Source organism: Diceros bicornis, chromosome 14 (genome assembly GCF_020826845.1).
Source record: "Diceros bicornis minor isolate mBicDic1 chromosome 14, mDicBic1.mat.cur, whole genome shotgun sequence".
NCBI lineage: Eukaryota > Metazoa > Chordata > Mammalia > Perissodactyla > Rhinocerotidae > Diceros > Diceros bicornis.
This window is the reverse complement of record NC_080753.1, coordinates 35910688-35937068: the sequence shown is the minus strand read 5'-3', so window position 1 is coordinate 35937068 and position 26381 is coordinate 35910688. Positions and strand designations below refer to the sequence as shown.

General features: G+C 45.1%; 2 protein-coding genes across 6 annotated transcripts; one reads left to right on the top strand and one right to left on the bottom strand.

Moving 5' to 3' along the window:
• The first annotated feature begins 729 nt into the window (after positions 1–729).
• On the top strand, positions 730–11958 carry MOG (myelin oligodendrocyte glycoprotein). Its single transcript, XM_058553878.1, has 8 exons — positions 730–814; positions 2039–2386; positions 7459–7572; positions 8941–8961; positions 9304–9324; positions 10709–10825; positions 11114–11131; positions 11849–11958. The coding sequence occupies exons 1-8, from the start codon at positions 730–732 to the stop codon at positions 11956–11958; spliced, it is 834 nt and encodes a 277-aa protein (XP_058409861.1).
• Positions 11959–12311: 353 nt separating this feature from the next.
• Positions 12312–18683, bottom strand: ZFP57 (ZFP57 zinc finger protein). 5 transcript variants are annotated; one of them, XM_058554927.1, is made up of 5 exons: positions 18138–18683; positions 16042–16530; positions 15218–15344; positions 14667–14771; positions 12312–13871 (listed from the first exon to the last, which is right to left on the bottom strand). In XM_058554927.1, exons 2-5 carry the CDS (start codon positions 16165–16167, stop codon positions 12610–12612), a joined length of 1620 nt encoding a protein of 539 aa, XP_058410910.1. In that variant the 5' UTR covers positions 16168–16530; positions 18138–18683; the 3' UTR covers positions 12312–12609. The 5 variants fall into 5 exon arrangements, with proteins under 5 accessions (XP_058410910.1, XP_058410915.1, XP_058410912.1 ...); XM_058554932.1 differs by having other exon boundaries at positions 14667–14747; XM_058554929.1 differs by having other exon boundaries at positions 18566–18683.
• Positions 18684–26381: the final 7698 nt, after the last annotated feature.

Below are 26381 nucleotides of genomic sequence, written 5' to 3'. Positions count from 1 at the left end.
CTGAGTGACAGTCACTGCCCCTGCTGATCTTCCTTCCTTCTTCTTGCCTCTCTGTGCACAAGTGGCCATTAACTCCTGACATTCAACTCATGACTTTCCTAAGTGTATTCTTTGGGAGCGAGAAGCTAACTAAGCCCGAGTGACCCATCATATGTCTGAACATAAGGAAGGGAGTGTGGATTTGCAGTAGGAGCGAGGGAGGTTCTGGTAATGACAGTTATGAGAAGGTAGAAATAGGAAACCAAGTCTAAATGTTCTTTTTTTAATGGCCCACAATGATCCCTCTCCCTTGGCTAATACTGGGTGGAGAGGAGTTGAAGAAATCTTGCAGATTACATGGACAAGCCTCTTCCTGAGGTCCAGTGAGTGATCCATCCCAACTGGTCAGATCCTAGAAGCCCCTTCAAAGTCTGGGTGCCCGGGAGGGAGTAGGGGAGGACAGCCCAGTACCAGGCAGCCTCTGCTCCGTAGCTCTGAGGGGGTGGGGAGGCAAACCCTGGTCATTCCCTCTATCTGTAGCCCTTTTGTGTAAGTGCCTGGCAAGGATGACGTGGGGCTGTTCCTTGGAGCACAGCTGCAGCAGGGCAACTGGGAAGAGGCAGGCCCTGACAGCACTACCCTCCCAGATCCTGCCCTTGGACTTTTTCAGTGGTGGGGGACATGCACCCTGAGGGCCTCTGCTTGGCCTGACCCTGCTGCAGGGGCTCTCTGTGCCCACCAAGAGTGGAGATGGCAAGTTTATTGAGCTCCTCTCTGCCCAGCTGCTTGCCATCCCTCTTCCTCCTCCTCCTCCAGCTGTCTTCCAGCTATGCAGGTAAGATTTATCTTTATTCCTGCCCTGGGGAGACCCTGAGAACAGAAAGGCTAGTTGCCCTGGGCTCACCTCCTTCAATTCATCCTCACGTTGCTATGCAAGTTATCTTTCTGAAACATAGAAGTGCTGAAGTGGTTCCCCTCCTCAGAAAACTTCAGTGGCTCCCTATGGCCTTCAGAATAGAACCCAAACTCCATAACATGACCTTAACTCAAGGCTGTCATTGAACTCCTTCTTACCTACCTTTCCAGCTATGGTTTCTCACCTGTCTAGTGGGGATGTAATAATAGCAACCATTTGGAGTCGCTGTCAGGGTTCAGTGAGATGAAGTGTATAACGTGCCTAGTAGTACCTGCCTCACAGTAAATCTTGACAAATGTTTGTTGAATTATAGCATCTTGTCATGTTTGAGAGCTCTGTTCTGCATGATCAGGCACTAATAAGTTTTTATACAGAAGCCCTGCTCTCATATGTTAGGGAGAAATAAAAGAAACAGAACACAGATTCCCAACCTCAGGGAGCCACCTAACAGAGGAGGCCTCAGGAAATCCTTGCAGGTCTAATGGAGAAACCAACCTTGTCTTCTAGTGGCTCTGAGTCTGACTGATGAGACACATCCCACATAGGAAACAGACCGGAGCATGTACAGGGCAGGATCCAGGAGCTGTAGTGAGGGTTGAAGGTACAAAGGAAAAGAAGAGAGAAACAGAGCCACCACCAGAGTGGAAGATGTCAGAGGAGAAGAATTTGGGAAGAGGGTGGACACAAGGACAGAGGGCTGAGAAGTGGTGGAGAGGCAGTGGTAGAGGAGTGACAAAAGCAGAACCTCTAAGGGGAGAGTAGGGATCAATTTGGCCAAGTCTGAACAGGGAGGCCCATGGGAAAATTAAACTGCAAGATGGTGGACCACATTCCAAGGCTAGACCTAAAGGCTGGACTGAAGAATCAGAGATGGATACAGTTGGCAGAAAGGTGAGCAGCAGCTGTTGAGATGACCACGTGCTAGAATGTTCTATCCAGGACACTCACAGTAGCTCTATAAACAGAGACCATTTTTTTAATGCTTAAGAAGAGAAATTGAGCTCCTCCTTCCTTGGCTCTAGAATTTCATTTAAAAATCAAGTGTCTTCTTCTTTCCCTGTTTTGAAGCAGCCTTTCTCATGACATGCTTATTGTCAAGGTTCCTCGTGACGCTCAGTTTCTTTTCTCTGGTATCTTGGACAGGACAGTTCAGAGTAATAGGACCAGGGCACCCCATCCGGGCTCTGGTGGGAGATGAAGTGGAATTGCCATGTCGCATATCTCCTGGAAAGAATGCTACAGGCATGGAGGTGGGATGGTACCGGCCCCCCTTCTCTAGGGTGGTTCATCTCTACCGAAATGGCAAAGATCAAGATGGAGAGCAGGCACCTGAATTTCGGGGCCGGACGGAGCTGCTGAAAGACACTATTGGTGAGGGAAAGGTGACCCTCAAGATCCGGAATGTAAGGTTCTCAGATGAAGGAGGTTTCACCTGTTTCTTCCGAGATCATTCTTACCAAGAGGAGGCAGCAATAGAATTGAAAGTGGAAGGTGAGTAGAGCCATATAATATTAGATATTATCTGTTGCGTGGCCAAGACCTCCTTTTGAAACTTCAATCATTGTTTCCATTGAGATGAGATCCTTCAACCCAAACATCTCACTCTTGGGAATCGATCCTATAGAAATAATCACATCAGTACATGCGGATTCAGATGCTCATGGATGTCTGTTGCCTCATTATTCAGAGTGGGAAAAACTGGAATGGAAGTCAATTCTCACGAGTAGGGAAGTGACTGAATAAACATTGTTATCAGTACCATGAATATTACGTAGCCATTAAAAAGATAGTAATGGTTTTAGTTTTACTGAAGACTGGCCTTATTAATGGACAGCTTTCCTAGCAAGTGTTTATTAACTTCGATCAGGTGTTAACATCTGTTTCAGGAACATGGCAGTATGTTTACATGTCAGAAGTTTTGTTTATGATATTTCTAAATAGATTTGTTTAAATAAATTCAGCAAATGGAAAAAAAAAAAAAAAGATAGTTTAGGGCTTTACCAGATGACTTGGAGGCATTCCACAAGGTATTGTTGAATGATAAAGGCAAGCTACAGAATGTAGGGAACAAAAACAAATACCATATGTTTGTGAATATGTATATATATTCAATATTGATATAGATATATTGCACTAAAAAATGAAAGGATGTGCATAAGAAAGTTAGGTTAATATGGTTTACTGGGGGAAGAGGGGAGAGGAGGGAGCATGGGGTGTGACCCAACCCAAAAAAAAAACAAAAGATCATAATTATCCATTTGATCATAGTTATGCATTCATATAAAAGAATATACGATATGTACACTTGTGGGTACATAGAGAGGAAAATTAAAGAAAAAAATTTTTTTAAATAAAAGGAAAAAATATCCAAAATAGAAAAAAAAATGAGAAATGGAGGCAGCAAAATCCAAAATAATAAATTCCTGATTATTTTGTACTGCTGGAGGGGAATACGAATAATCTGAAAGTTAATCTAAGTATCCAAGTGTACTTCTTTCTCTGTTTTACTTTGGAATATCTTTTTATTTATTTGTTATACACAAGGGCATTATTCCTAACGAGTCAAATTGATCACATCCTATTACAATGAATTCCTCCTGTGATGTGTTTGTGGTATTTTATTAGATGAGAAACATTATTGAAAAATATATTCCTGGTAAACATAGTTCAAGTGAATAAGCAAGTAAAACAAATGTCCAAACATAACCACAGAAAGAAAGAGATGTCACCTATAGATTTTACCTTCACCCCTTCCTTTCTTCAGAATTTTGTTTTCCGTATGTTTTGTGTGATGGATGATTTTGGAATTTATTTTTTTTTGTTTTATCCCAGGATGGTTAAGACGTGGACAAGGTGAAGTGGATGAAGGAGGAGATTTGAGAGTTAATTGCTATTTAGTTGAAGAACAAAAATGCCCTGAGGGCCTAGCTTCAGGTCCTTTCCCTTTCTTTCCTCCCCACCTGCAGCGTAAACATCAGACAATCAATCACTTTTGTATCTTGAGGGCAACTGTTGCAGAGCTGGGACCAGAAGGTGGCATTGTGTGCGGGATAACAAAGCACTGTTTCTAGAGAGTCACTGCAGGGATATGAACGTAGCTTTGTGTGTCACAGAATGTTCTTCATACAGCTGTTTTTAGTGGGGAATTTTTACCTGCAAAGAAGTCCAATGGTGAGGACCTCTCCAGTTGCAGATTTTTCTCCTGCCTGTTCAATAACTTCCTAGCTCACTAACTGCCTCCCCAGTACACTCGCCATCCCCACCACACCAAAAAAAAAGAGGAAGAAGAAACTAAAGCTTTGCCTCAGGCGAGAAAGTTTTCCTTTGGGTTGGTTTCCACATTTCAACCCTCTTCCTCCCATCTCATAATCTGCATGCCTAAAAGGCTAAAATAGGGTGTTTTACAAGTAAACAAAGAATCATCGCCTAGCCTGGGGAGCCAGGAAGCTGAGACAAATTTAGGACTGAAATGCAGTAACTGTATGATTGCAAGTTTCGGTTGTAATTACCTCCCCTTTTTCTCTAAAGTTTTTTATCTCTCTGACTTTATTTTTCTCTTGTCATTTTTGTGATTTATTACCAGCTGTCTCTAATCCTTTCTTTTTTTTTTTTCTTTTGTGAGGAAGATCAGCCCTGAGCTAACATCCGTGCTAATCCTCCTCTTTTTGCTGAGGAAGACCGGCTCTGAGCTAACATCCATTGCCTAATCCTCCTCCTTTTTCTCCCCCAAAGCCCCCCAGTAGATAGTTGTACGTCATAGTTGCACATCCTTCTAGTTGCTGTATGTGGGACAGGGCCTCAGCATGGCGGGAGAAGCGATGCGTCGGGGCGCGCCTGGATCCCAACCGGGCCGCCAATAGTGGAGCGCGCGCACTTAACTGCCAAGCCACGGGGCCGGCGCCTCTAATCCTGTCTTTAAACTCCTAGGTATGAAACTTTAAAACATACATAGAAGTAGAGAGAATATTATAATGAACCTCCAAGTACCCATCATCTGCCTGCAAAGATTATCAACATAGAGACAGACAACTGTTTCACCTGACCCCACTCATTACCACCCTCCCCAACTGAATCACTGAGGCAAATCCTAGGCAGCATCATCATTTCGTTGCTAAATCGTCAAGAATGTATCACTCAAATAAAAGAACTCTTTAAAAAAAATCATAACCATAATACTATTACCACATCTTTAAACATCAACAAAAATTCCTTAATGTCAATACCCAATCTGTGTTCCAATTTTCCTGATCGTTTCATAAATATATTTTTACAATTGGTTTGTTTGAATCGGATCCAAACAAGATCCACGCGCTGGTACTTGCCCCCTAGAGTTTCCCGCAGTCTAGATTTTGCTGATTTCATTCCAATGTTGTTCACTTGGTGCCCCACACCCCGTGTTTCCTGTGAACTGATACAGACGCCTGATCAGATTCAGGTTCGATTTGTTTTGTCAAGCAGACTTCACAGGTGATGCTATATACTTCCTATCGCTTTATATCAGAAGGCTCATAATGTCTCCTTTTCTCTCTTTTTTGATTCTAATTCTTTGTGAAAGTATAAAAGGTGTGCAAAAAAAAAATAACTGAAGGATGTGCTTGCTAAATCACGTTGCTACAGGTAACTTCTGATAAGAACTAGGAAAGTAGAGTTTACTGCATTTTCTGGGGTTTTTTTTAATTTTTTGTTTATTGCAGTAACAATGGTTTATAACATTGTAAAAATTTCAGGCGTACATCATTATACTTCTATTTCTGCATAGATTACATCATGTTCACCACCCAAATACTAATTACAACCCATCACCACACACATGTACCGAATTATCCCTTTCACCCTCCTCCCTCCCCCCTTCCCCTCTGGTAACCACCAATCCAATCTCTGTCCCTATGTGTTTGTTTATTGTTGTTATTATCTACTACTTAATGAAGAAAATCATACGGTATTTGACCTTCTCCCTCTGACTTATTTCACTTTGCATATTACCCTCAATGTAATGCATTTTCTTCTGAGGAACATAATAACAGGCAAGAGCCTTAAGCTGCAGCTTGAAGGATTGTATTTATACCCAAGAAACCCTCCTGAGCCAGTTTAATGTTGTTTGCTGTGACTTAATTCCTACCCTTGGTGGTAAATATCTTTATCTAGCCCCTAAATCAGAGATCAAGATGAAAAGGGCTTGGCCCGTGGCGTGGTACACTGAGATTAGACAGGTAGAGCTTTAGGGCACTGAGGAACGAGATTCTAGAATGGGAACTGAAGGGCTGAAGGCCATCGCCTCCCTCATTACTTATCACACTCCACACCCACTCAGTTACAGAATCCTGTGGATCCTACTTTCTCAAAAGCTCCAGAAGAGGGGTTCTGAACTTTTTTGTGTGTCGTGTATCCCTTTGGTGGACTGGTGAAGTTAATGGACCCTTTCTTAGAAGGATTTTTGTTTTGTTTTGTTTTGTTTTTGTTTTGTTTTTTTTGTGAGGAAGATCAGCCCTGAGCTAACATCCATGCTAATCCTCCTCTTTTTGCTGAGGAAGAACGGCTCTGAGGTAACATCTATTGCCAATCCTCCTCCTTTTTTCCCTTTTTCTCCCCAAAGCCCCAGTAGATAGTTGTATGTCATAGTTGCACATCCTTCTAGTTGGTGTGTGTGGGACACGGCCTCAGCATGGCCAGACAAGAAGTGCCTCAGTGTGTGCCAGGGATCCGAACCCCGGGCTGCCAGTAGCGGAGCACGCACACTTAACCGCTAAGCCACGGGGCCGGCCCAAGAAGGATGTTTTAAATGCATAAAATAAAACATATTTGTATTAAAATACAGATATCAAAATATTAAAATAACAAGATATGGAATGGCCCTGGTAGTTGGTGTGATTTCAAAATAGTGATGAATGTAAGTGATATTTTGAAATTTCTGCAACAACTCTAGTGTGATATGAAAATATTAGTGATTTTTATTGATGACAAAGTCAAAGATTCTGTTCATATTATTGTGGTGTGTTGCCTACAAACATAACTGAAAGAAATGCTAAATCTCAGTTGAAAGGTTACTGAAAATAAGTAGGTACTTTTATCCTATTTAGGTTCACAGATCCCTTGGCTTCCTATATCTCCACCACCGTCCTAGTTCAGACTCATGTTGTTTTTTACTTTAACTATTACCGTGGCCTCTTGACCTACCTCCCTCCCTCCCTCCTCCAGTCCTGCAGTCAGTAAATCAGATCTTGTCACTCCTCAGCTTGGAGTCCTTCCATGTACCCCCATGGCCTTGAGGATCAGATCTTAGTCCCTTAGCTTGTTCTCAAAACTCTCCAAGACTGGCCCAATATACAACTTAACTCCTGTCATTCTAAACCACTAGCCCTTCCTGGAAACAGGAAGATGTGATATGATGTTTTCATATCACACCTTCTCACTTTTTCTTCAAGACTAAGCTCAGGTGTCAACTCTGTGTCATCTTCTTTGAATCTTGGTGATATTCATTCCTTTATTCAACCTGATTTATGAAGCCCCAGGCGCTGTCCTGGGTGTTGAGGATACAGCGTGGCCCATTTGGTGCTGCCTTTCAGATCCCTTCTACTGGATCAGCCCTGGAGTGCTAGTTCTCATCGCAGTCCTGCCCATGCTCCTCCTGCAGATCACCGTGGGCCTCGTCTTCCTCTGCCTGCAGCACAGACTGAGAGGTACAGACTGGAGGGTGGGCCGCTTGGGATCCTTCCCTGAAATGAGCTGGCCTCTTAGAGCTCAGTCAGCTAACATTTATTTTTTAGTGACTTCTGGGTTCAGAACTCCATAATGACAAGTTTTATACCTTACCAAACGCTTTCATTCAGGTAATAGGACCTTGCATTTTACTATGAGGAAGGGCTGACATATAATGGCCCCATTTTACAGAGGAGGCAACTGAGGCCTGGAGTGGTTCAGATTTACTCAAGCTGACACAGCTTGTAAGTGGCAGAGCTCAGGCCTAACCCCTATCTCCTGGCCCCTGTACCATACCCAGCAGCTTTATGAGACTTGGAGAGTGAGCTTCAGAGTCAGGCAGGTCTATGCTATTAAGAGGTTTAAATAAAGATACTGTAAGGAAAAGTCCCTAACACATAGTAGGTATTCAAAAATTGTCTTCTCCTTTCCCATTCAACACTGAGGACTTGGCTTTAGCTGTCGATGAAGCTCTTTTGTGCCCAGAGCTTCCATTCTGAGACTTTTCCCCCCACCAAGTGTTCTCCTCAAAGCCAAAGCATGCAGGACCTTCAATTCTCCTCCTCCCCCCTCCTATTCCTAAAAGGATAGAGCAGTGAGGAGGGCTTGAGGTATGTGAGGGGGGATGTTGGTGAGATCAATAATAGGGTCTTTTCTCTCCCCTTGAATTCATCCCAGATACTCAGTTACCTACTTCTCCCACGTGAAAAAGGCCTTCAGTCCACAGGGCTGAGCAGAAAGAACCTAATCAATGGAGTTAGGCAGCCTGGATTTGAATCCAGCTCAGGCACTGACTTGAACTCTCCAAGCTTGTTGCCTGTCAGGTAGAGATAACAGCCTCCCTCCTACGTTATAAAGGAGGAATAAAGGGGATGATGTTATGTAAAGTACAGAGCCAGTCACAAAGTAGCTGGCCTAGTACTGGCCTAGTACAGAGCCAGTCACAAAATAGCTGCTGAACTAAATGTTAGTTCCTCCCTTCCTCATTTAGACAGGAAGTAGCTTTAGATTTACAAAGTGACAACCCAGTGGGATGGAGTTGCAACGTGAGCTGAGAACCACCAAGAAAAGAGCAAAGAGCAGTGGGGGAGGTAATAAAGCCTTAGGTTGGTTTGGGGCATTGCTGTCTATCGAGGTTCTCCATGTTCTTTATCCCAATATTTAATCCAGACAATAGCCAGGGAAAGAGCCTGAACTCCTGGCTCCAAATTCAGTGCTCTTCCCCTGCTCCTAAGGGTGCTCCTGGGCTGCAGAGAAACAGTCTGCACAATGGCCCAGGGTGCTGGGTGCAGAAGGGGCCCCATCTAGTGCCAGGGCAGAACTAAAAATGTTGCTTTTTTCTCTTTTAGGAAAACTGCCAGCAGAGATGGGTGAGTTCCAGGCACCCTCCCTCCCAGATCCCTCTCTTCTGATCTTTTGGCATAACTGAAATGGTCATTTTCTCAGACCATCTCTGCTTCTGTCCCAGTACCCTGTAATCCCTTCAGGTGGGAAATTCACTATTTAAAACTCCTATAACCAGCCAAGAATTAGAGTCTCATTCCCCTTCCCTTCCTTAAGCCAGGGTAGAAGCAAAATCCTACAGCATCATTCCTCCAGTATACGTCATGACTAGAAACAATTTTAAGTGATTAAATAACAAAGGCTTAGAGAAGGAATAAGGATCCCCTTTGAGTGCCTGCTAAGTGCCTTTCCATGTGTTCCTCTTTCAGAGAATCTCCACCGGACTTTTGGTAAGTGCTGGGCCACCCTGGCCCTTCCAGGCCAGCTTGGAGTTTCACTGGGTTCCAGTCACCTGGGGAAATAAGGACTCTGGCTCCTGGTTGGTCCCCTCCCTATCTCCTTCCCTCTCTGCCCTGCTTTTTCTTTCTTTGAATAAGTCATCATCTGCATCTAGGATTGGTAAGATAATAGCAAATACTTTCATTATACTTGTATGTGCCAGGTACGATACTAACAGCTTACATGTGTTAACTCATTCTGTAGGAATTGCAAGCACTTTATGCACATTATTTGATGTCTAGTTGGGGAGGTGATACATATACACGAACTAAATATGCCATCGACTGAACTCATGTGGTGGAATGAGTTTTCATGAGTATAGAATGAGTAACTACACATGACTAAGGGAAGGCTTCTTGAAGACTGAAGACAGCAAGTCCCACTAGAATGTTGGCCTCTCAAGGATATGGTCTCTGTCCTTTTGTTCACTGCAGATTGCCCAGTGCCTTAGGACAATGTCTACAACAGAAGGGCACCCGAGTATTTGTTGAATGGATGTTGCAGAAATTATAAGTTGCCATAAGGCAGAGCACAGATGGTCCCTGCTCTGAGCAGCCTTCCTAAACAGCCTCTCCTGAGGCAGTAGGTGATCTTACGCTGCTCCCTTGGCACGTAGCACAACCAAGAACTCCATCCTAGCATTTATGGCATTGTATCAGTGTGAAGACCACACACACACATACACCCCGAGTCTTTGCAACCCACAGGGGAGGAATAGGATCTTTGTTTTCTAGGATTCAAATAGCAAAGGCTTTAATTCTTTTTGTACCGTGAATCTCTGGCAGTCTGGTGAAGCCAAATGGATCCCCTCCCAGAATAACGTTTTAAATACACACATAAAATATAACACATAGGATTACAAAGAAAACCATTATATTGAAATATAGTTATCAAAATATAAACAAATCTGTGATATAGTAACATAAATGTTTCTTTAAATAACAAAAATATATTAAATAACAATGTAGCAGCAGGTCTAATAACCTGTAACTTCAAAATATTGATAACCATAAACAGTATTTTGAGACTTCTACAACAACTAACGGGAATGAAAGCATCTGTGATTCCCATTGGTGATAAAATCAGATACTCCTAATAACTGATTTGTTGCCTACATTACTAATGGAAGAAAATCCTAAATTCAGTTAGAGGTTAGTGAAAATAAAGATGTAGTGCTTTTCTCATCCAAGTTCATGGACTCCCTGGATTCCATCCAGACTCCTTTGGTGTTCTTGGATCCCAGGTTAAGAAACCCAATAATTAATGGAGAAGGGGCGGGTGGGACATAAGGGGGAACACGTGTTAATCCTGTTTGTTCTGTGGTGAACAATTCAGATCCCCACTTTCTGATGGTGCCCTGCTGGAAGATAACCCTGTTTGTAATTGTGCCGGTTCTCGGACCCCTGGTTGCCTTGATCATCTGCTACAACTGGCTACATCGAAGACTAGCAGGTGCAGTGGCAGGGCAGCAACAGGACCACCAAGCAGCAGTCGGCCCTGAGTGGGAAACAGAAAGAGGGTGGAACCAAGGCTCAAGGTTCAGAGAGCCAAGATTTCTTTCCTCCTCTGTCCCCATGGCCAACCCGTGTCCTCAGAGAATCTGTAAAGAGAACCACTTACTGAGATCTGTGGGGTCCCTTAGTGGAAAGGGAAGGGTGGGTCACTGAGAATCTGCACAGGGAGGATGTCGGGAGGAAGCTAGTTATCTTCCACCAATCACCTATTTCTCTTTGTTTTCAGGGCACTTTCTTGAAGAACTAAGTAAGTTCTCTTCTCCTTCTTATACGCTGAGAATAAAAAACGAGGAAAACAGCAAGAGGAAGAGAGGGGCTATTGAGGGATCAAAATCCTGGAGAGGAGAGGCTGGAGAGCATGGGTGGAGGGGGGACTCCTATGAGGCAGAAGGGAAGGCAGCGAAGATGGCCAGCTGTTAGAGACAAGTTTCACAGGTGGCAAGGAAGGAAGCTGGGGCCACTCCCACCTGCTGCCTGATTTGCTCCATTTATACTGCCCCTCTCCAGGAATCCCACTCAGGCTGGCCTCCTTTCCCAGTCCCTCCAGCAGCTGCCCTGTGCCTCACCTCCAAGACCAACCACTGAGGCAGGCACAGAGATAAGATGACCCCAGAGAGCTTTTCCTCTCCCTGGTTTAATGATTTCATGATAGAAACTACTGACAGATTTTTCAAGTTATTTTCTCCTCCTTCCAGGAAACCCCTTCTGAGTGATGTTGCATCTCGGCAGGGGTGGAGAGCCTGGATGGTCCACGTATTGGTCCTCGGGGATGTCGCATCCATCAAGTTGCACACTCACTGGCCTCTTCACTATGGGGACATTTCAATCTGCACTTCTAGGAATACTCTGAATTCCAAATAGGATTGATTTCTCTTCTTCTGTCATCTACCTTTTCTCCTCCTTTCCCCAGCTCCTTCCTTCCTTTCCCCCTTTTACTACCCACGTGTTTCCACTCCTCTCTTCATCTTCCATCTGGAAGCCCTCTCTGGCTATGGCCAGACAGATGCTCGTTTCTCCATCAGAGGACACCTGTGCTGGAGAGTAACGCAGACAAGAGGGTCTCTGCCATGAACTGGAGACCAGGAACCTCCTCGTTGCAAATTACAGCATGCCAACTTTGCAAATGGTGTGTTTCTTCCAAGACCTCAGCCCTGGTGGGCAGAGCTGAGAGGTGTGGAGGGTCGAAGAGAAGGAACAAGAGTCCAAAACATAAAAGAGAGCTAAGTGAGCTGCAGAGTGAGGACATGGGGAGCCCTAACCAAAACTGGAGATGCGAAGAAACCCACAGAATACTGGCCAGGGCACCATCTTGCCTCAGCAGCCTACCAAAAAGCTAGGGAAGCAAGGAATGTAAACTGGGCAATGCACTTGCTTTAGAATGCTTCCCTTCTACTCGCACATCTTGCATGGATGGGTCCCTCAGACTCTCCCTCCTCTCATCCTTTTTCTCCCATCTTCATACCTATCAGAGTATCCACTATCTTATTCAACAATTACTACTTGATGGTCTATGAGACACAAAGAAACAAGCTAGGTGCTAATTAATAATAATACGAGTTTCCGTGTGCCACTTCTTGTTCCTCTTCCTTTCTCCATTTCCTTCATTACCTTCAGCTCTCTTCCTCTACCCCAGCCTCCTTACCCTGGAGGTTAATTCTCAGGAAAACCAAACACAAAGAAAGACCTCAGTCAGAAAGGCCATTTATTTATGTTCCAAGATGCTCACTGTCTCAATGCTTTCTTTCCTCTGCACACCTTCTCCTTTCTCTCCCTCCCCTCTCCTGGGGGTATGGATCCTAGGAGATCCATTTCTTTCCCTGCTTTAGGGGAGGCATCGCGAAAGAAGCCAAGCCACTGACCCAAGATCGCCCAGCATTTATGGGGACTGCCCAGGCAGAGCCCCTTGCCTTTGTAACTCCCCCAGTGACCCATAAGGCCCTCCTTCTCCCCAAAGCATACGTCGCAGATAGGGCAACGGTAGATCTTCTGCTTCCAGTGAGTCTGCTGGTGCCTGACCAGCCCAGAGAATGAGCTGAAGGACTTGCCACAGTGGAAGCAGCAGTTGCGCTGCTCTGTGAGGTGGGCCTTCTGGTGGCTGGAGAGATAGACTTTTTTGCTAAAAGTCAAGGGACAATGAGGGCAAGAGAAGACCTTGAGTCTTGAAGGCTTTGCTGGGTTAGAGTTGGACTTGGTATCCAAGCAAGGAGCCATAGAGTTGGCTGCTTGGGTCCTGGTCACAGGCCCCGGCGTGGTAATAACTGGTGCCCGAGTTCTCACAGTGGCCACTTGGTTCTTGACTATAGGTGCCTGGTTCTGAGCCTCAGGACTCTTGGTTCTAAATATGGGTCCTTGAGTCCCGGCCACTGGTGCATGGTTCCCAGCTGCCAGGCCCTGGAAGGACACCTGGCTCTTGACAATGGGTTCCTGGAATCCAGCTGTGGTGCCTGGAATCCTCACAATATGTTTCTGGTTTCCAACCACAGACTCCTGGTTTTGGTGTGTCTTCTGGTGGCGTTTGAGCTCAGACTGGTCCCGGAAGCCCTTCCCACAGAAGGCACATGAATGGGGCCGGTAACCCAGATGGGCACGGCGATGACGACTCAGTCCAGAAGCATCACAGTAGGTCTTGTCACAGAGTGAGCAACAGAAGGGCCTTTCCCCAAGATGCATGAGTCTGTGGTAGCTGAGGGCCTTGGGGTTCCGAAATGACTTCCCACACTGGCTGCAGCTGTTAGTCCGCTTGGGATTGTGAACAAACTGGTGGCTGTGGAGGTTGGAGCGCTTGCTGAAACATCTGCCACAGATGTGGCAGGAAAAGGGTGGCCCAGTCGAAGATGCTGGGAATACTGGGGTCCTGTCCATGGACCCAGCTAGAGCAGAGGATGGGCCTGCCCCTCTGCAAGCAAGGGAGACCTTCTTGTCATCGCTAGTCCCCTCATCTCTCAAACTCTGAGTCTGTTCTTGAAGTTCCTCCTTCTTGCCTTCTGTAGTAAATGAGGAGGAACAACAAGATTCACCATGAGAATCCCAACACAAGCTCTTCATTCAGTCCAAGCTACTTCCTCTCTTTCTGCCCTCACTCTCTCACCCAACACATTCACCCTCACTCTTGGACCTCATAGGCTAAAGATAATAAACTTATGGGTTTTCAAATTAAAAGCAAATAAAATTTAACTGGAATCTTTCAATATCAGAGATCAAAATTTTAACCTATTACCACATTACTTGAAATCCATTTCCTCTCATTTTCAATATTGCTCACATTCCCACAGATACTCCACAGAGACCCACAGGTGACCTCATAATACATCAGGCAAATTGGGACACTTGAGTGAAAGGAGGTGCTATTATTAATCAAGCTAGGATGAGAAGTATAAACCAGGACTGTCCTGGCAAACCAGGAGGTGTGGTCAGCCTGGCCTTAAATTTCTCTCAAGTTCTTATTCTGCTCTCAAGAACGAGTCTCCCTTGCTCCAACTCAGCATTAAACTCATCCCCTTTTTCTTTTCTCTTGGAAAGGACTTTTTAATCAAAAGGATATCACTGACATAAGCAACCTACAGGTAGTCTCTCAATCCCTAGAAACTGAAGAAATCCAACTGTCCTGAATGGCTTAGATATTCCTCTTCTTAAAGTCAAGGGACTTGAGCAGATGATCTCAAGGTCTCTTCCAGATCCAAGTAGACTAGGCTGGAAGGATGCAGACTAGGAGAGGATACACAGAGCCCTGATCCTCTTAGGCAGTTTTCCATCCTTCCTCTCTCCTTTGCCATTCTTACCAGATGGGAGGCCTTCTCCATTTGGGTGACGGAAATCTGCTCGCCACTGTTTCTCTTCTTGTTCAAGCTGGGTGGTCAGATCTGGATTAGATAAAAAGATTCTGGCTAGAGAGTGAGAAGGAGAGAAAGAGTTGAGGTCCTGGGCTTGGCCCCTTCACACCTGATGGGGACAAGAGGCTACCTTCTTCTGTATCCTTATTTTAAAAACCATAATCTGGGACACATGGATGCAGGGAGGAGACATTCAAAAGGCCAGCTCCCAACAAAGTACCTGGTACATAATAGAAGTGACTCAGAAAATACTGGTTGGATCAACAGGCAAATTTGCATATTTTGAGAACACTGTCATCATGTTACAAATGTTATCTTTGCCTTTATGCAGGCTTTCATCTCCTTTTATTTTGAGCTTAGCGACCCAGATCTTTCACACCTGGAAGGTATAGAACCAAGGGTCAGTGAAGCTAATTATGAGCTGATCTACTTGCCGAGGGAAACAAGATGTCCCAGGCTCCTGGGACATGGGGCTTCTGCTGGGAACTCCAGCCTCTTACCCACAGACATCAGGTTCTTGAAGGTCTCTGACATAACATCCTGATAGAGGACCCTCTGACTGGCATCGAGACATTCCCACTCTTCCTGGGTGAAATTCACTGCCACATCCTCAAAGGTGACCGGCTTCTGGAAGAGCAGGAGAGACTCAGGGAGTCTGATACATGCAGAGACAGACATCTAGTCTCAAGGTTCAAAAAACTAAGACTATCGGCCAGCCCAGTGGCTCAGTGTGCGCGCTCTGCTTCGGCGGCCCAGGGTTCGCAGGTTCAGACCCCAGGCGCGCACCTGATGCAATGCTTGTCAAGCCATGCTGTGGCGGCATCCCATAATAAGTAGAGGAAGATGGGCATGGATGTTAGCCCAGGGCCAATCTTCCTCAGCAAAAAAAAAGAGGAGGATTGGCACTGGATGTTTCACACACACACAAAAAAAAAACTAAGACAAAAACAAAAATAAAGCCATGGAAGTAGGGGAGAAATATGAAAAGACAGGCACAAAGCCAGCAACTGTGATGTACAGAAAGGAAAGGAAGGATGGAAAGGAAGAAAAATACGGGAGGAAAGGGAAGGGTATATACTGAACATAAATAGGAAGAGAAGCAAAGGGGAAAAGGCTGCCACTCTGACAAATTTCAGGAAGTTCTCCATGAAGGATGCCAGGGTGGTGTGGACACTAAGAAAGGCCTTGCAGTCCCTTTTCCTAGATGTTGTTCAGCTTGGAACACTCTGAGATTCCACTTGACTTGTAGACAGGGGAATGGATGAAAGAGCTCCTGGAGCCTGGAACCCGGTCCCTCCCTCTCTCTGTAGCTTGGTCTCCTCACCTTCACCCATGCCTTCTGCCAGCACTCTCTCTTCATGGCTTCCGGCAGGGCCTCCTCGTCCACCCGAGGGAGCAGCTTCTGTACAGGTTCGATAGGCTTCAGCTGGCCAAATGCCTTCTCTTCCATGGTGTCTCTTTCTAGCTTTATCCACTCCTGGCCTGGCTCCCAAAGCTGACTGGACTCATCTGAGGCTATCTACCTCCCAGTAACTGAGCAGATGGAAAGGCTTTGCAAAGGCCCCAGGGTTGCACGTGGCTTCTTGTGACAAATGTATTTGCTCCAAGGGGCTGTCTTCCTTTTTTGTTCTGCTGTCCAAATTCTCAATTGAGTACACCTCTGGTTCCCTCAAAGCCTAGGCTACAGAGTTCAGGGAACCAGTACCCCTGGCTCAGCTGCCATTGTCCAGTGATGCCAAGTTGGGGCTACGAAGGCGTCTGCCTTCTGTTTCACCCTGTGTCCAGCCACTGGCTGGTGCCCACCTCTAGGAACCTGAGGTCAGAGAGAAACAAAACATATCAGCAAGGGTGGTTAGGGGGATGAGGCACAACAGCTTCTTATTTGGTCAAGGAAACCAAGAGTTATCGAACCCCTGTTCTGTGCCATTGAATCCTCTCAGCACCGCCCGGGGAGGTAACAATTACTGGCCCCATTTTAAGGAACCTAAAGTGCAGAAATGCTAAGTAACTTGCTCAAGGATATTCTTGGTCCACAGCATAGTGTTTAAACCCTAGACTGTACCACTGAGGACATGATTTCTGCTGTCCCAAAGCATTCTCTAGAGCAACAATGGGGTATTCTGGAAAGAAAGCCTATGCTTGAGGTAATCGGCTCTGTATCTGTCACAAACCACCTTGTGCAACTCTCTTCATTCTGATCTGGTTTCATTGGAAAATTAGATTAAAGGAGACACTTTCTAAGATCCTGTCTACGGCCAAAAATTACACAATTCTGTAGATTTTTAATATACACAGATCCTAGTAAAGAATAATAGTGATAACAACCCAACAGCAAATACTTATTCAGGGTTCACCATGAGCCCACCAGGCATTCACTCCGCCTCTTCTCTCAAGATGGAATGAAAAGAATAAAAACATAAAAACCTGTTGACATTTTTTTCTTTCAATTTTTTGGATGGGTGGTGGAATTGAAAATACCAGCAAGGAAAAAGGCATTTAACAATGGCCACTAAATTTTAGTGGTTAGTTGGACCACTAAAAAGGAAGTTGACATGGAAGGTGCATTTGGGGATCTAAAGTTGATTCCCTCCCTGCCTCCATCCCTCCCTCCATTCCTTTCTTTCCTTCAAGATTATTCACAATCTTTCTGTGAGGTGTACACATCTGGATTATTCTCCCACTCTCCAGCTGACCCCACTAAAATACTTGGAAACAGTCTCAATAATAGTATCCTCAAGGACCTGGCTTTCCTGACCCCCAGCACGAAAGACCCATCTGGTCAGTAGTCGTCAAAATGGCACTAGCTGTGGGCAGTAGGAAGAGGCCCTTGGTCCAAATTCTAAACTAGCCGTCTGGCTTGGGGAGGAAGTGTGACTGTGGCGACCGAATGCTGGCAGCTGCTGCTTGCCCCTGGCACTTCTACCTCAGATAGTAGTTTCTACATCCACCAGAGCTCCGCTAGCTGGCGAATGCAAGGGGGCCGGGTATAACTTAACAGACTTGTGGCGCGACGGGAGGGGGGCGGGGGGGGGGGCACTTATCTGTTCCCGGGCCGGTCCCCGCCCTTCCAGAATGTAAATCTCCCAGGGAATCTGTCGCCATCTTCCAGTCCTCTGAATCCACCCAATCTCTAACTCAAAACCCTTCGGTGGTTTCCCACTGCAATTCTGAAAACGACCGAAATCCCCAACACACCTGCAAGGGTTCGTGGGATCCGCCCTCGCGGCCCCCACCCGGATGCTCCAGCCACAGGAGTTTTCTGCCCTCCTGCCAAGCAAAATGGCCCTCGGGCATTCACCCCTCTCACGCGGCCTTCGGGTCTCTGCTCAGCCCTTCGAGGACACTTTCCAGCCACTGCCCAGCCCTGCCGACCGGATCGCGGCCCCTGGGTGTGCTGGCGCCGGCAACCGCACTGCTCACCTTTTGTCACTGCGCGCCCGTGGGCCGCACTGCAGCCTTGAAGCTCCCGCGGGTAGCAATGAAAACAGTTTTGCTCACCGCTGCACAGCACAGCAGGCGCTTATTAACACCCCCCGAATGGGGCTTATGTGCTCAGAAATGGTCCCCTTGACGGGGACGGCATTGCTCGACGCCTGTCTGCCCCGAAGCTTTCTTTCCGGGATCCCGACTTTCTCAACACGTGCTAGGAGCCCCTCCTCGGCGCCAAGTCCCCGGCCACACCCCTGACTACTCCAGGTTTCCCCGAGGGGCACCAGAGGTTGGAAGCTCCTCCAAGATTAGGGGCGCAATGCTCCTTTCGCCTGCCGAGATGGGGTGGAGGAGCACCGGACAAAGACTCTCCATTAGCCTCGACCACCGCGAGCTCAACTCCCCGCTGCCCTACTCACCCGCCGAGGACTGGACCTCGGGGCGCGGGCTTTCCCGGGGGGCCAGCGGCGAGCCGGCTCCAACTCAACGCACGCTCTCCCCGGCAGCGACCCCGCCCGGAGCCCTGCCCCGCTGCCCCCGCCCGTTTCCTCTCCTTCTCAGCCCGTAAGCCCACCGCATTCCCTGCTGGTGACCCAGCTAAGGCTGCGGGCTCGCCAAGGTCAAGACTTAATCTAAGAAGCCAAAAGGAAGAGAGCCCCACCCCGCCCCGCCCCACCTGGCAAGCCCACCCCTCCTACCAATTGTAAACACTGGTCCCACCTAGCTCTAGGATCTTTTCTTATTCCCAATCTTAATTTACCCTTTGAAAAAAGAGGATTAAATTACCACTGATTAAAACACACACAACCACCAACCACCATTATCTAGAGCCGGATGGAGAAAAAGACCTTCACGAGCCCCCCAGAAAGAGACATGGAGGCACGTAGCATCTTAGAAAAGCGAAGAGCCAGCCCTGATGGCCTAGTGGTTAAAACTCAGGGCTTGGGCTTTGGCAGCAAGGGTTCGGCCAGCGTTCAAGTTTCCTGGCACCGAACCACAGCACCCGTCTGTCAGTAGCCATGCCATGGTGGCGGCCCACATAGAAGAACTAGAAGGATTTACAACTAGAATATACAATCATGCACTGAGGCTTTAAGGAGAAAAAAAAAAAGAGGAAGATTGGCAACAGATGTTAGCTCAGGGCGAATCTTTCCCTGCAAAGAAAAGAAAAGAAAAGCGAAGGCAAAGGGAAAGAATACACATTGACTTAAATGCTGACAGATAGGTAACAGAGGTTGGGGAGCGGAGAGGACCAGTCCAGGTCAGTTCTACTTACCTTGGCCACTTATCCAAACCCAATTCAACCTTTCTCAGCTGACATCTTTTTTTACCAGCCTAATGGAAATCACTTTTATTTTCTCTTCACTTCATTAGCACTTACCATATTCCATTTTGTATTATGATTGTTTTTATATTTCACATTGACATGAAGTCTTAAATTTACAAAATACTTTTGTAAACATGGCCTCCATTAAATCTTCACAAACGCTCTTTGAGGTAGTAATTATTGTTCAGTCTTTACAGGTAAGGAAGCAGGTCCAGAGATGGTGAGCTTGTCAAACCCACATCCTGCTGCACTGGGACCTGAAACCAGACCATTTGCTTCCAAATCTCCACACTGGTGTCTCAGCTCCATGGTTAGTGCTGGGCAGCTGGCAGGTGCAGGTTTTAAATCTCCTACTGTTCCCAAAGTACCTGGCACAGGGCTCTGCCCCTTTCTGACAGACAATTCATGTCTGTGGGCTGAGGAGCCTCCTGCAGAGTTAGAGGCAGATGGTGAGGAAGTTGGTGGGAAAGGCACGAAGTTGAAGCAACCATGTTCTGGCCAACATGAAAATAGGCTGGGGGATGGGATGTCAACTATGCCTTCCATTAACCATGAAGAAATTAATTGAATAAAGACGGGATTTGACTCTGCACTAGCACGAACCTGCTTCACTTGCCTTGCCCTAATCCTGGCCCGGGTTCTAAATCACTTTATTTACAAAACTAGGCAGCTGGCCCCCAGACCATAGTTTGCTAGTTTGATTTGATCCTCAAATCTTGGGGATCAGCAAAGAGATATGGGATGAATAGGGCATTTATTCATTCATTCAATAAGCATTAGATCATAGGTCTGGGGAGAGGGGTTGGGACAGACCAAGTTTTATTTATCTCTGCATCTGTCTCAGCAACACTCAGTGCAATGCTTGGTTTGCAGTAGACACTCAGTTTAACCGAGCTACAGGAGTTTATAATCTTGTGAAATATGGCTTGAGTGGAGCGATATTAAAATAGAGCTGGAGCAGCCATTTCAGAGGAATTGCCTTGCATGTCTTGTTTTCTTTATCTTCCAAATTGGACCAAACCACCAACCTTCAAAAAGGTCAGTAAGGACAAGAAGATCCTGTTTGTAAGGACTGATAAAACTAGACTTGGCCGATGACCAAATCTCAAGCCAATCTATGAAGTACACACCTAGCGTTATCTCATCTAGCACCAGTGAACTCTTCCTTAATACCACGTACCTCATCTTCTGCCCTTTTTCCCCATAAAAACCCTGAGCCCCTCTCCTGTAATCAGAGCACATTTGAGTTTCTACTCGAATCTGTGTCTCCTGAATTGCAATTCTCGAGACCCCAAATAAACTTTTTGCTTCTTTTCTTTTCATAATTTATTTATTTTCCCCCCAAAGCCCCAGTAGATAGTTGTATGTCATAGCTGCACATCCTTCTAGTTGCTGTATGTGGGACGTGGCCTCAGCATGGCCGGAGGAGCGGTGCGTTGGTGCGTGCCTGGGATCCGAACCCGGGCCACCAGCAGCAGAGCGTGCGCACTTAACCGCTAAGCCACGGGGCCGGCCCACTTTTTGCTTCTCTTGCAGTTTATGCCTCTTATTCATTGACAATCTAGACAGGAGAGCAGCACCATATGCATCATGATGCAGTGCAAAGTCCTAAAATAGAGAAGCAACCCGGTAAGGGAAATGGATTCAACTCTGATAACAGAGACTGAGGAGTATACTGAAATGTGGTGTCGGGGCAAGGGGACTACACTGAAGTGGAACAAGATACGAGACAGATATTGAGGTTTGAGTGTGAAGGAAGGAGCTGGAGGAGAGTTGGGTATTGCGGGAACCTCTATATAAGGAGCCTGGGGTGTAAAGACTCGAGGGACCTGGGTTTGATAGAACTGAGGGATAAGAAGGAAAAATGGGAGAAGCCCTCCCTGTTCTGATCTATACAGTTCCAAATACTTACTGACACAAAACCTTGAGCTAACCATCAGATTGGTGATGAAGACCCTAGTCTGAAGTTTAGCAACAACTAGGGGACCATTTAGGCAGCTGTCTTTGAATCAACTTCCCAGTTCTCAGTCTGTAACCATTGCCCCAATTCTTTCTCATTAACATGCAATAAAATGGAAGACTCTGCCGTATTGTAACAATCTAGCAAGCTGTGGAAAGCTTTCTATCATTGGAGCTCCACAAAAGCTTTGAGCTACTGTTACAGGAGGTCATGGAGAGGATATGACCACTGGTTGACCCACAAGCAGGACCAGGGCAATCAGAAGCTCTTCACCCCCTCCTCTGTGCTTGTAATGTACATTCCATCCACCATTCCCACACTAGAAGCTGTTTCAAGGACATAGCCTTGAGAAAGTAAGGTGTTGTTGAGATCGTCTGGACTAAATACGTGACTAAATCCAGTTAACAGTGAACTTCTTTTAAGATTCTGGCAGGTAGGGCCGGCCCTGTGGCTTAGCGGTTAAGTGCGTGTGCTCCGCTGCTGGCGGCCTGGGTTCAGATCCCGGGCACGCACCGAGGCACAGCTTCTCCGACCATGCTGAGACCGTGTCCCACATACAGCAACTAGAAGGATGTGCAACTATGACATACAACTATCTACTGGGGCTTTGGGGGGAAAATAAATAAAAAAATCTTTAAAAAACAAAAAGATGTATCGATAATTAAATGAGAAAATAAATGGTGTTTAACACTTTGCAGACAATAAATTTTATTTTCTCCCTCTATATCACTATCTTTCTCCTTCCTGCTATGGGGTTATCAACAAAAATACAAGTCATGATAAATGAGGTACAGTTTATTTACTATTGAATTGACAGTAGGTAAGAGGTAAATTTTAGACAGCCTATGCTATCATGGCATTACTCACCTGCTTACCATCCCCCTTGAGGGATAAAATGTACTTTTGTTCAGCCTAATTCTAATTTGTGGTACTAATCCAACAAAAGACTTTATAATTTGATCTATTTAAAACAACACACCAATCTTATACACCTTACATCCTGAGGCTCAATTTTCAAGCACTTTGACTTTCATGGTTAAAGATAATGTCAGGCATGCTTTAATGAGTTCAAAGTCTTATCTCATATACCTCAGTATTAGGGTTACAGTAATTATCTGCTTTGTCTCCTGCCCCTGCAACCTGATAACCTCTGTTTCTACTTTGGACTTTCTTAACCCTCAACTGTTGGTTCAGCTCAGCCTAAGACTGAGATTTGTCCCATTCCTAGTGGAACCCAATTCAATAGTTTTATGGCCGAGATTTTTGTTTCTATTCCTAGTCTGGTCTTTTATCCTGAGTCCTATAACTGTTCACTTATCTTGTTCCTTTGGTACTCTGCTCCAGCTCCTTAAAAGTGTTCCATTGGTTCCCTGCTTGATCTCCAATTCCTGAGGACGATTGATCTTCCTTGCCGTCTTGTTTTCTGTGGACTGCATTCCTACCCTTGAATTGTTGATCCCTCTTCCATGCTGCCTTTGCTGCCAAACGCCTGTCAGGTCTTCTGCCTGTTGTTGGCACCTTCTTTTTCCATTCCACCCTTAACTGTCCATTGGACTTAGCCACATGGAGCTCTTTGATGAGTCAGTAAAAGGGGATTTGGTAGATTGATGGGCACTGAAGCCAGAATGCAGGCGGCTGGTATAGACTTTCTAAGAGACCTGGCTTTGAAGAAGTGCAAAGAAATAGTATCGTAGCTTATTTAGATGCGAGAGACTTGAGCATATTTATAGGTCAAACAAAATGATCCAGTTGAGAGGGAGTAGGTGGATATAGAGGTGAGAAAAAGAAGAAGATAGCATAAAGTTATGAGAAAGCAGAGAGGCAGCCATTTTCCACTATGAGAACAGAGACAGAAAAGTGAAGTGAGCAGAAAAAGAAAATGAGGAGATGTAAAGAAATATGTAGAAACAAGAGTTGGAAGGAGTACCTACTGCCTTGGTTCCAATCTCCTGTGAAGCCCAATTATGCAAAATATTTTAAGACATTTTCAATTGACTTTCCCTTTTTCTTTATATTAGCCCCAGCAAGTTTCTAAGGCTTGCAAACAAGAAACTTTTTGACCATGACATTACTGTATTTCAACTCATCAAACTTTTCAACGCTATTTTTAAAGGGCAGGCTCTTGACTTAAGTCTATTGTAAGAAATTCCAGAATCCCTAGTACATTTGGAATCCACTACTCAAGACTTGTTTTTCCTCTATCTCTAAACAGATGATTTCGCCTCCTGCTTCACAGAGAAAATAAGAAGCCACATGAAGGAACCTCCTTCCCCCAAAATATATGTTTTTTTCCTTGTACCTTATCTCTTGGGAATTTCTGCTACATTCACATGGAAAAACCTTCTGAGAGAAACAATATCAGCTGGGTGTGCTCCTCCAATAACAAGTTTTCTGGTTTTCTTAATCTTCTTAAGATATAATTTAACAATCCATTTGATAGTCTGTCAGGTATCTTTCATTTTGGATAGAACTTCCCATTGCAGAAACATATTCAAATGGAAAATCCTAACGGTTTGCAACTACATTGTTTTTGCACACAACCAAGTTTGCTGCTTGGGCTAACGTTACCAAAATATTTGAAAATGCCAATTCTCACAAATTATTTAGCAGCTCTCTCTGCTTATATTTGCTTATAAAATCAGAAGCCATTAAGCACATCTATCAAAGGCTGCCTCAATATTTAAGTCCACCAGTCTTCCTTGTTCCCCTAACAAAATATTTCATTTAATTGAAATCAAGTTCAAAGGAACGTCAAATTTATCTCTAAGGGAAAACCTCACAATGACAGGAGGTGGGGCATGTGTGGAAGGGACTGAGTAGGCTTCTCAATTAGCTGCACCCCCCCCCCCGGTGGGGCTGGTAATTGTCAGAGATATTTCAGTGTATATTTCTATAGATTTTTTTTTTGCAATTTTTGGCTCCAACCTGTTTTCTGGTGGCTTCTCCGTTGAACAGTTTTGGCTCGATGAGAGCTGCACTCTCATGCCTTTCTGTACCACTGGCTATATTCCTCATGGCATTTCCTGATCCATTTTCATCTTTTAAAAACCCAACTTTTTAGAACTCAGTTCCCAATCCTATTTTAATAAAGGGTTGATGCCAATGGTATGACTACCAACACTGAATTTTGACCCAAATGGGAGCTTCTTAATGCTGTTTTATTAATTCAGTGATTTTCCTTTCACCCCCCCCCCCGAGTTTTATTCTTCTATCACTCCCCATTGTCTGAAGTGACCTGCTGCCATACAAGATCCCCCTTGTTCTGACACTGACAGTTCTTCATGGAGTCAACCACTGCCACTCTCCTCATCCTGTCCTCTAATCTAGTCACTAGCAGGTCCTTTTCATCTGCTGTTCCATGGGCCCAGATTTCCTTTCTTTCTCAACTACTTACCAAATCTTCCAGCCTTCAGTTCAAAAAGTGTCCACCTCTTCTCCAAAGCTTTTGCAAGGGGCTCTTTAGTTCTATTCCAAAGGGCTGGCCACTCTTTCTCCATTGTTTTGGTAGTGCTTAGAATGTTTCTATCAGCTTTGTTCTTCCTGTAATATAATTATCTATCTCTGACTCTGCCACTAGATTGCAAGCTCTTACAGTGCAGAGGACCCTGCCCTACCCATCCTTATATCCCTGGCAATCAGCACAGTACCTGACTAACAGGATTCAGCACGTAGGGAATGAATGAATAAATGGGCTTTATGTTTAAATAAATCATGTCTTCACCTCCTGGGTAATGACTTGCCATGGTCTCTATTATGCTAGCTCACCCCAGATTCTGCCTACCACAGTATCCTCTGCCCAGATATTTCAAACAAGCTGATTTACTAGAAAAGCACTTGGAAAAACTGGCTCTATCACCAGCCTAAATTTTCCACTTTTTGCTGCTTTTCCTTGTCTACTAACTCGCCCCTTTTCATTCATATATTTCTTTTGCATTTTAAATCTGAACGACCGGGTTTCCATGCTTGTTTGGGTAGGAACTTATAGTACAGTATGAAAGTAAGGGAAGAAAACTGATAGGACAGTAAATCATGATGTTATGTGGCACTTTATGCTTATAAAGCACTTTATTGCTTATCTCATTGGAACAACTGTGTGAGGAAGGTTTTATTTTCCCTACTGTGGATCCTAAAGATAAGGGCTTCTTCACATCAGCCAGCCAATATGTGGCAGAGTTGAAACCCAAAACTAATCTCGCAAGTCCAAACTGAGTACTCTATTGAGGCGGGGCCAGAGTGCTTGAGGGCTAGGAAACTTGGACCCTTGTCCAGCAGACAACAGGGAACGGTCGTCCTTGACTCTCCAGGGTCTTTAGCACCCTGCCCTCCTTTTCTGGGAACCTTTTGTTCAGACTTTAATGAAACTTTATTTTATGATGCTGCCAGGTGCCTTAAGAGGGCATGTGGGTGACCTTGTCTAGAAGGCAGTGGAGAAAAAGTTCTGGAAAAGGGGATAAATAAAATCCTGAATTTTATTGGAAGGGTATTAAAAAACAAATTAAGTAAATAAAGATATTTTAGTACCTCAACTGAAATATAAGAACAAAGAAAGGTTGACTAAGATTGTGCACAGACCGAATGTAAGAAGGTATAGTGGTATATTATCAGCTGTTTTTGTATTTTGGGCCTAGCTGTCTGGGACACAGCTCTGTTTCCAGCAGTTAACAAATGTCCTCCTTTCTTTCAACAAATATTTATTAAGTCTAATATATGCCAGACTCTACAGAACAGACTTATGGGTATAAAACCCTAATGGAATATATTATATATTCCCTGATAAAGGAATCATGGGCTCAGCAACAGACCTCCTTTGGTAAGACAGACAAAATAAAAACCAGCTAAGTGAAATTATGGGGCTTGTCACTCTCCTGTAACTTGCTCAGTTTTAACCCCTTCACTATTGTGTGTCTTTCCATTATTGTTGAGACAGGCAGACCGGAGTCTCTCTCAA

Bases quoted from the DNA above. Each gene is read 5' to 3' on its own strand.
- MOG (XM_058553878.1), top strand. From the start codon at position 730: ATGGCAAGTTTATTGAGCTCCTCTCTGCCCAGCTGCTTGCCATCCCTC. The intron at 2,387-7,458 runs GTGAGTAGAGCC...GCTGCCTTTCAG, and splicing joins AATAGAATTGAAAGTGGAAG to ATCCCTTCTACTGGATCAGC. The intron at 9,325-10,708 runs GTAAGTGCTGGG...TGAACAATTCAG, and splicing joins GAATCTCCACCGGACTTTTG to ATCCCCACTTTCTGATGGTG.
- ZFP57 (XM_058554927.1), bottom strand. From the start codon at position 16,167: ATGGAAGAGAAGGCATTTGGCCAGCTGAAGCCTATCGAACCTGTACAG. The intron at 15,345-16,041 runs GTGAGGAGACCA...CTGCTCTTCCAG, and splicing joins GGCAGAAGGCATGGGTGAAG to AAGCCGGTCACCTTTGAGGA. The intron at 14,772-15,217 runs GTAAGAGGCTGG...CTCACTCTCTAG, and splicing joins CAAGAACCTGATGTCTGTGG to CCAGAATCTTTTTATCTAAT.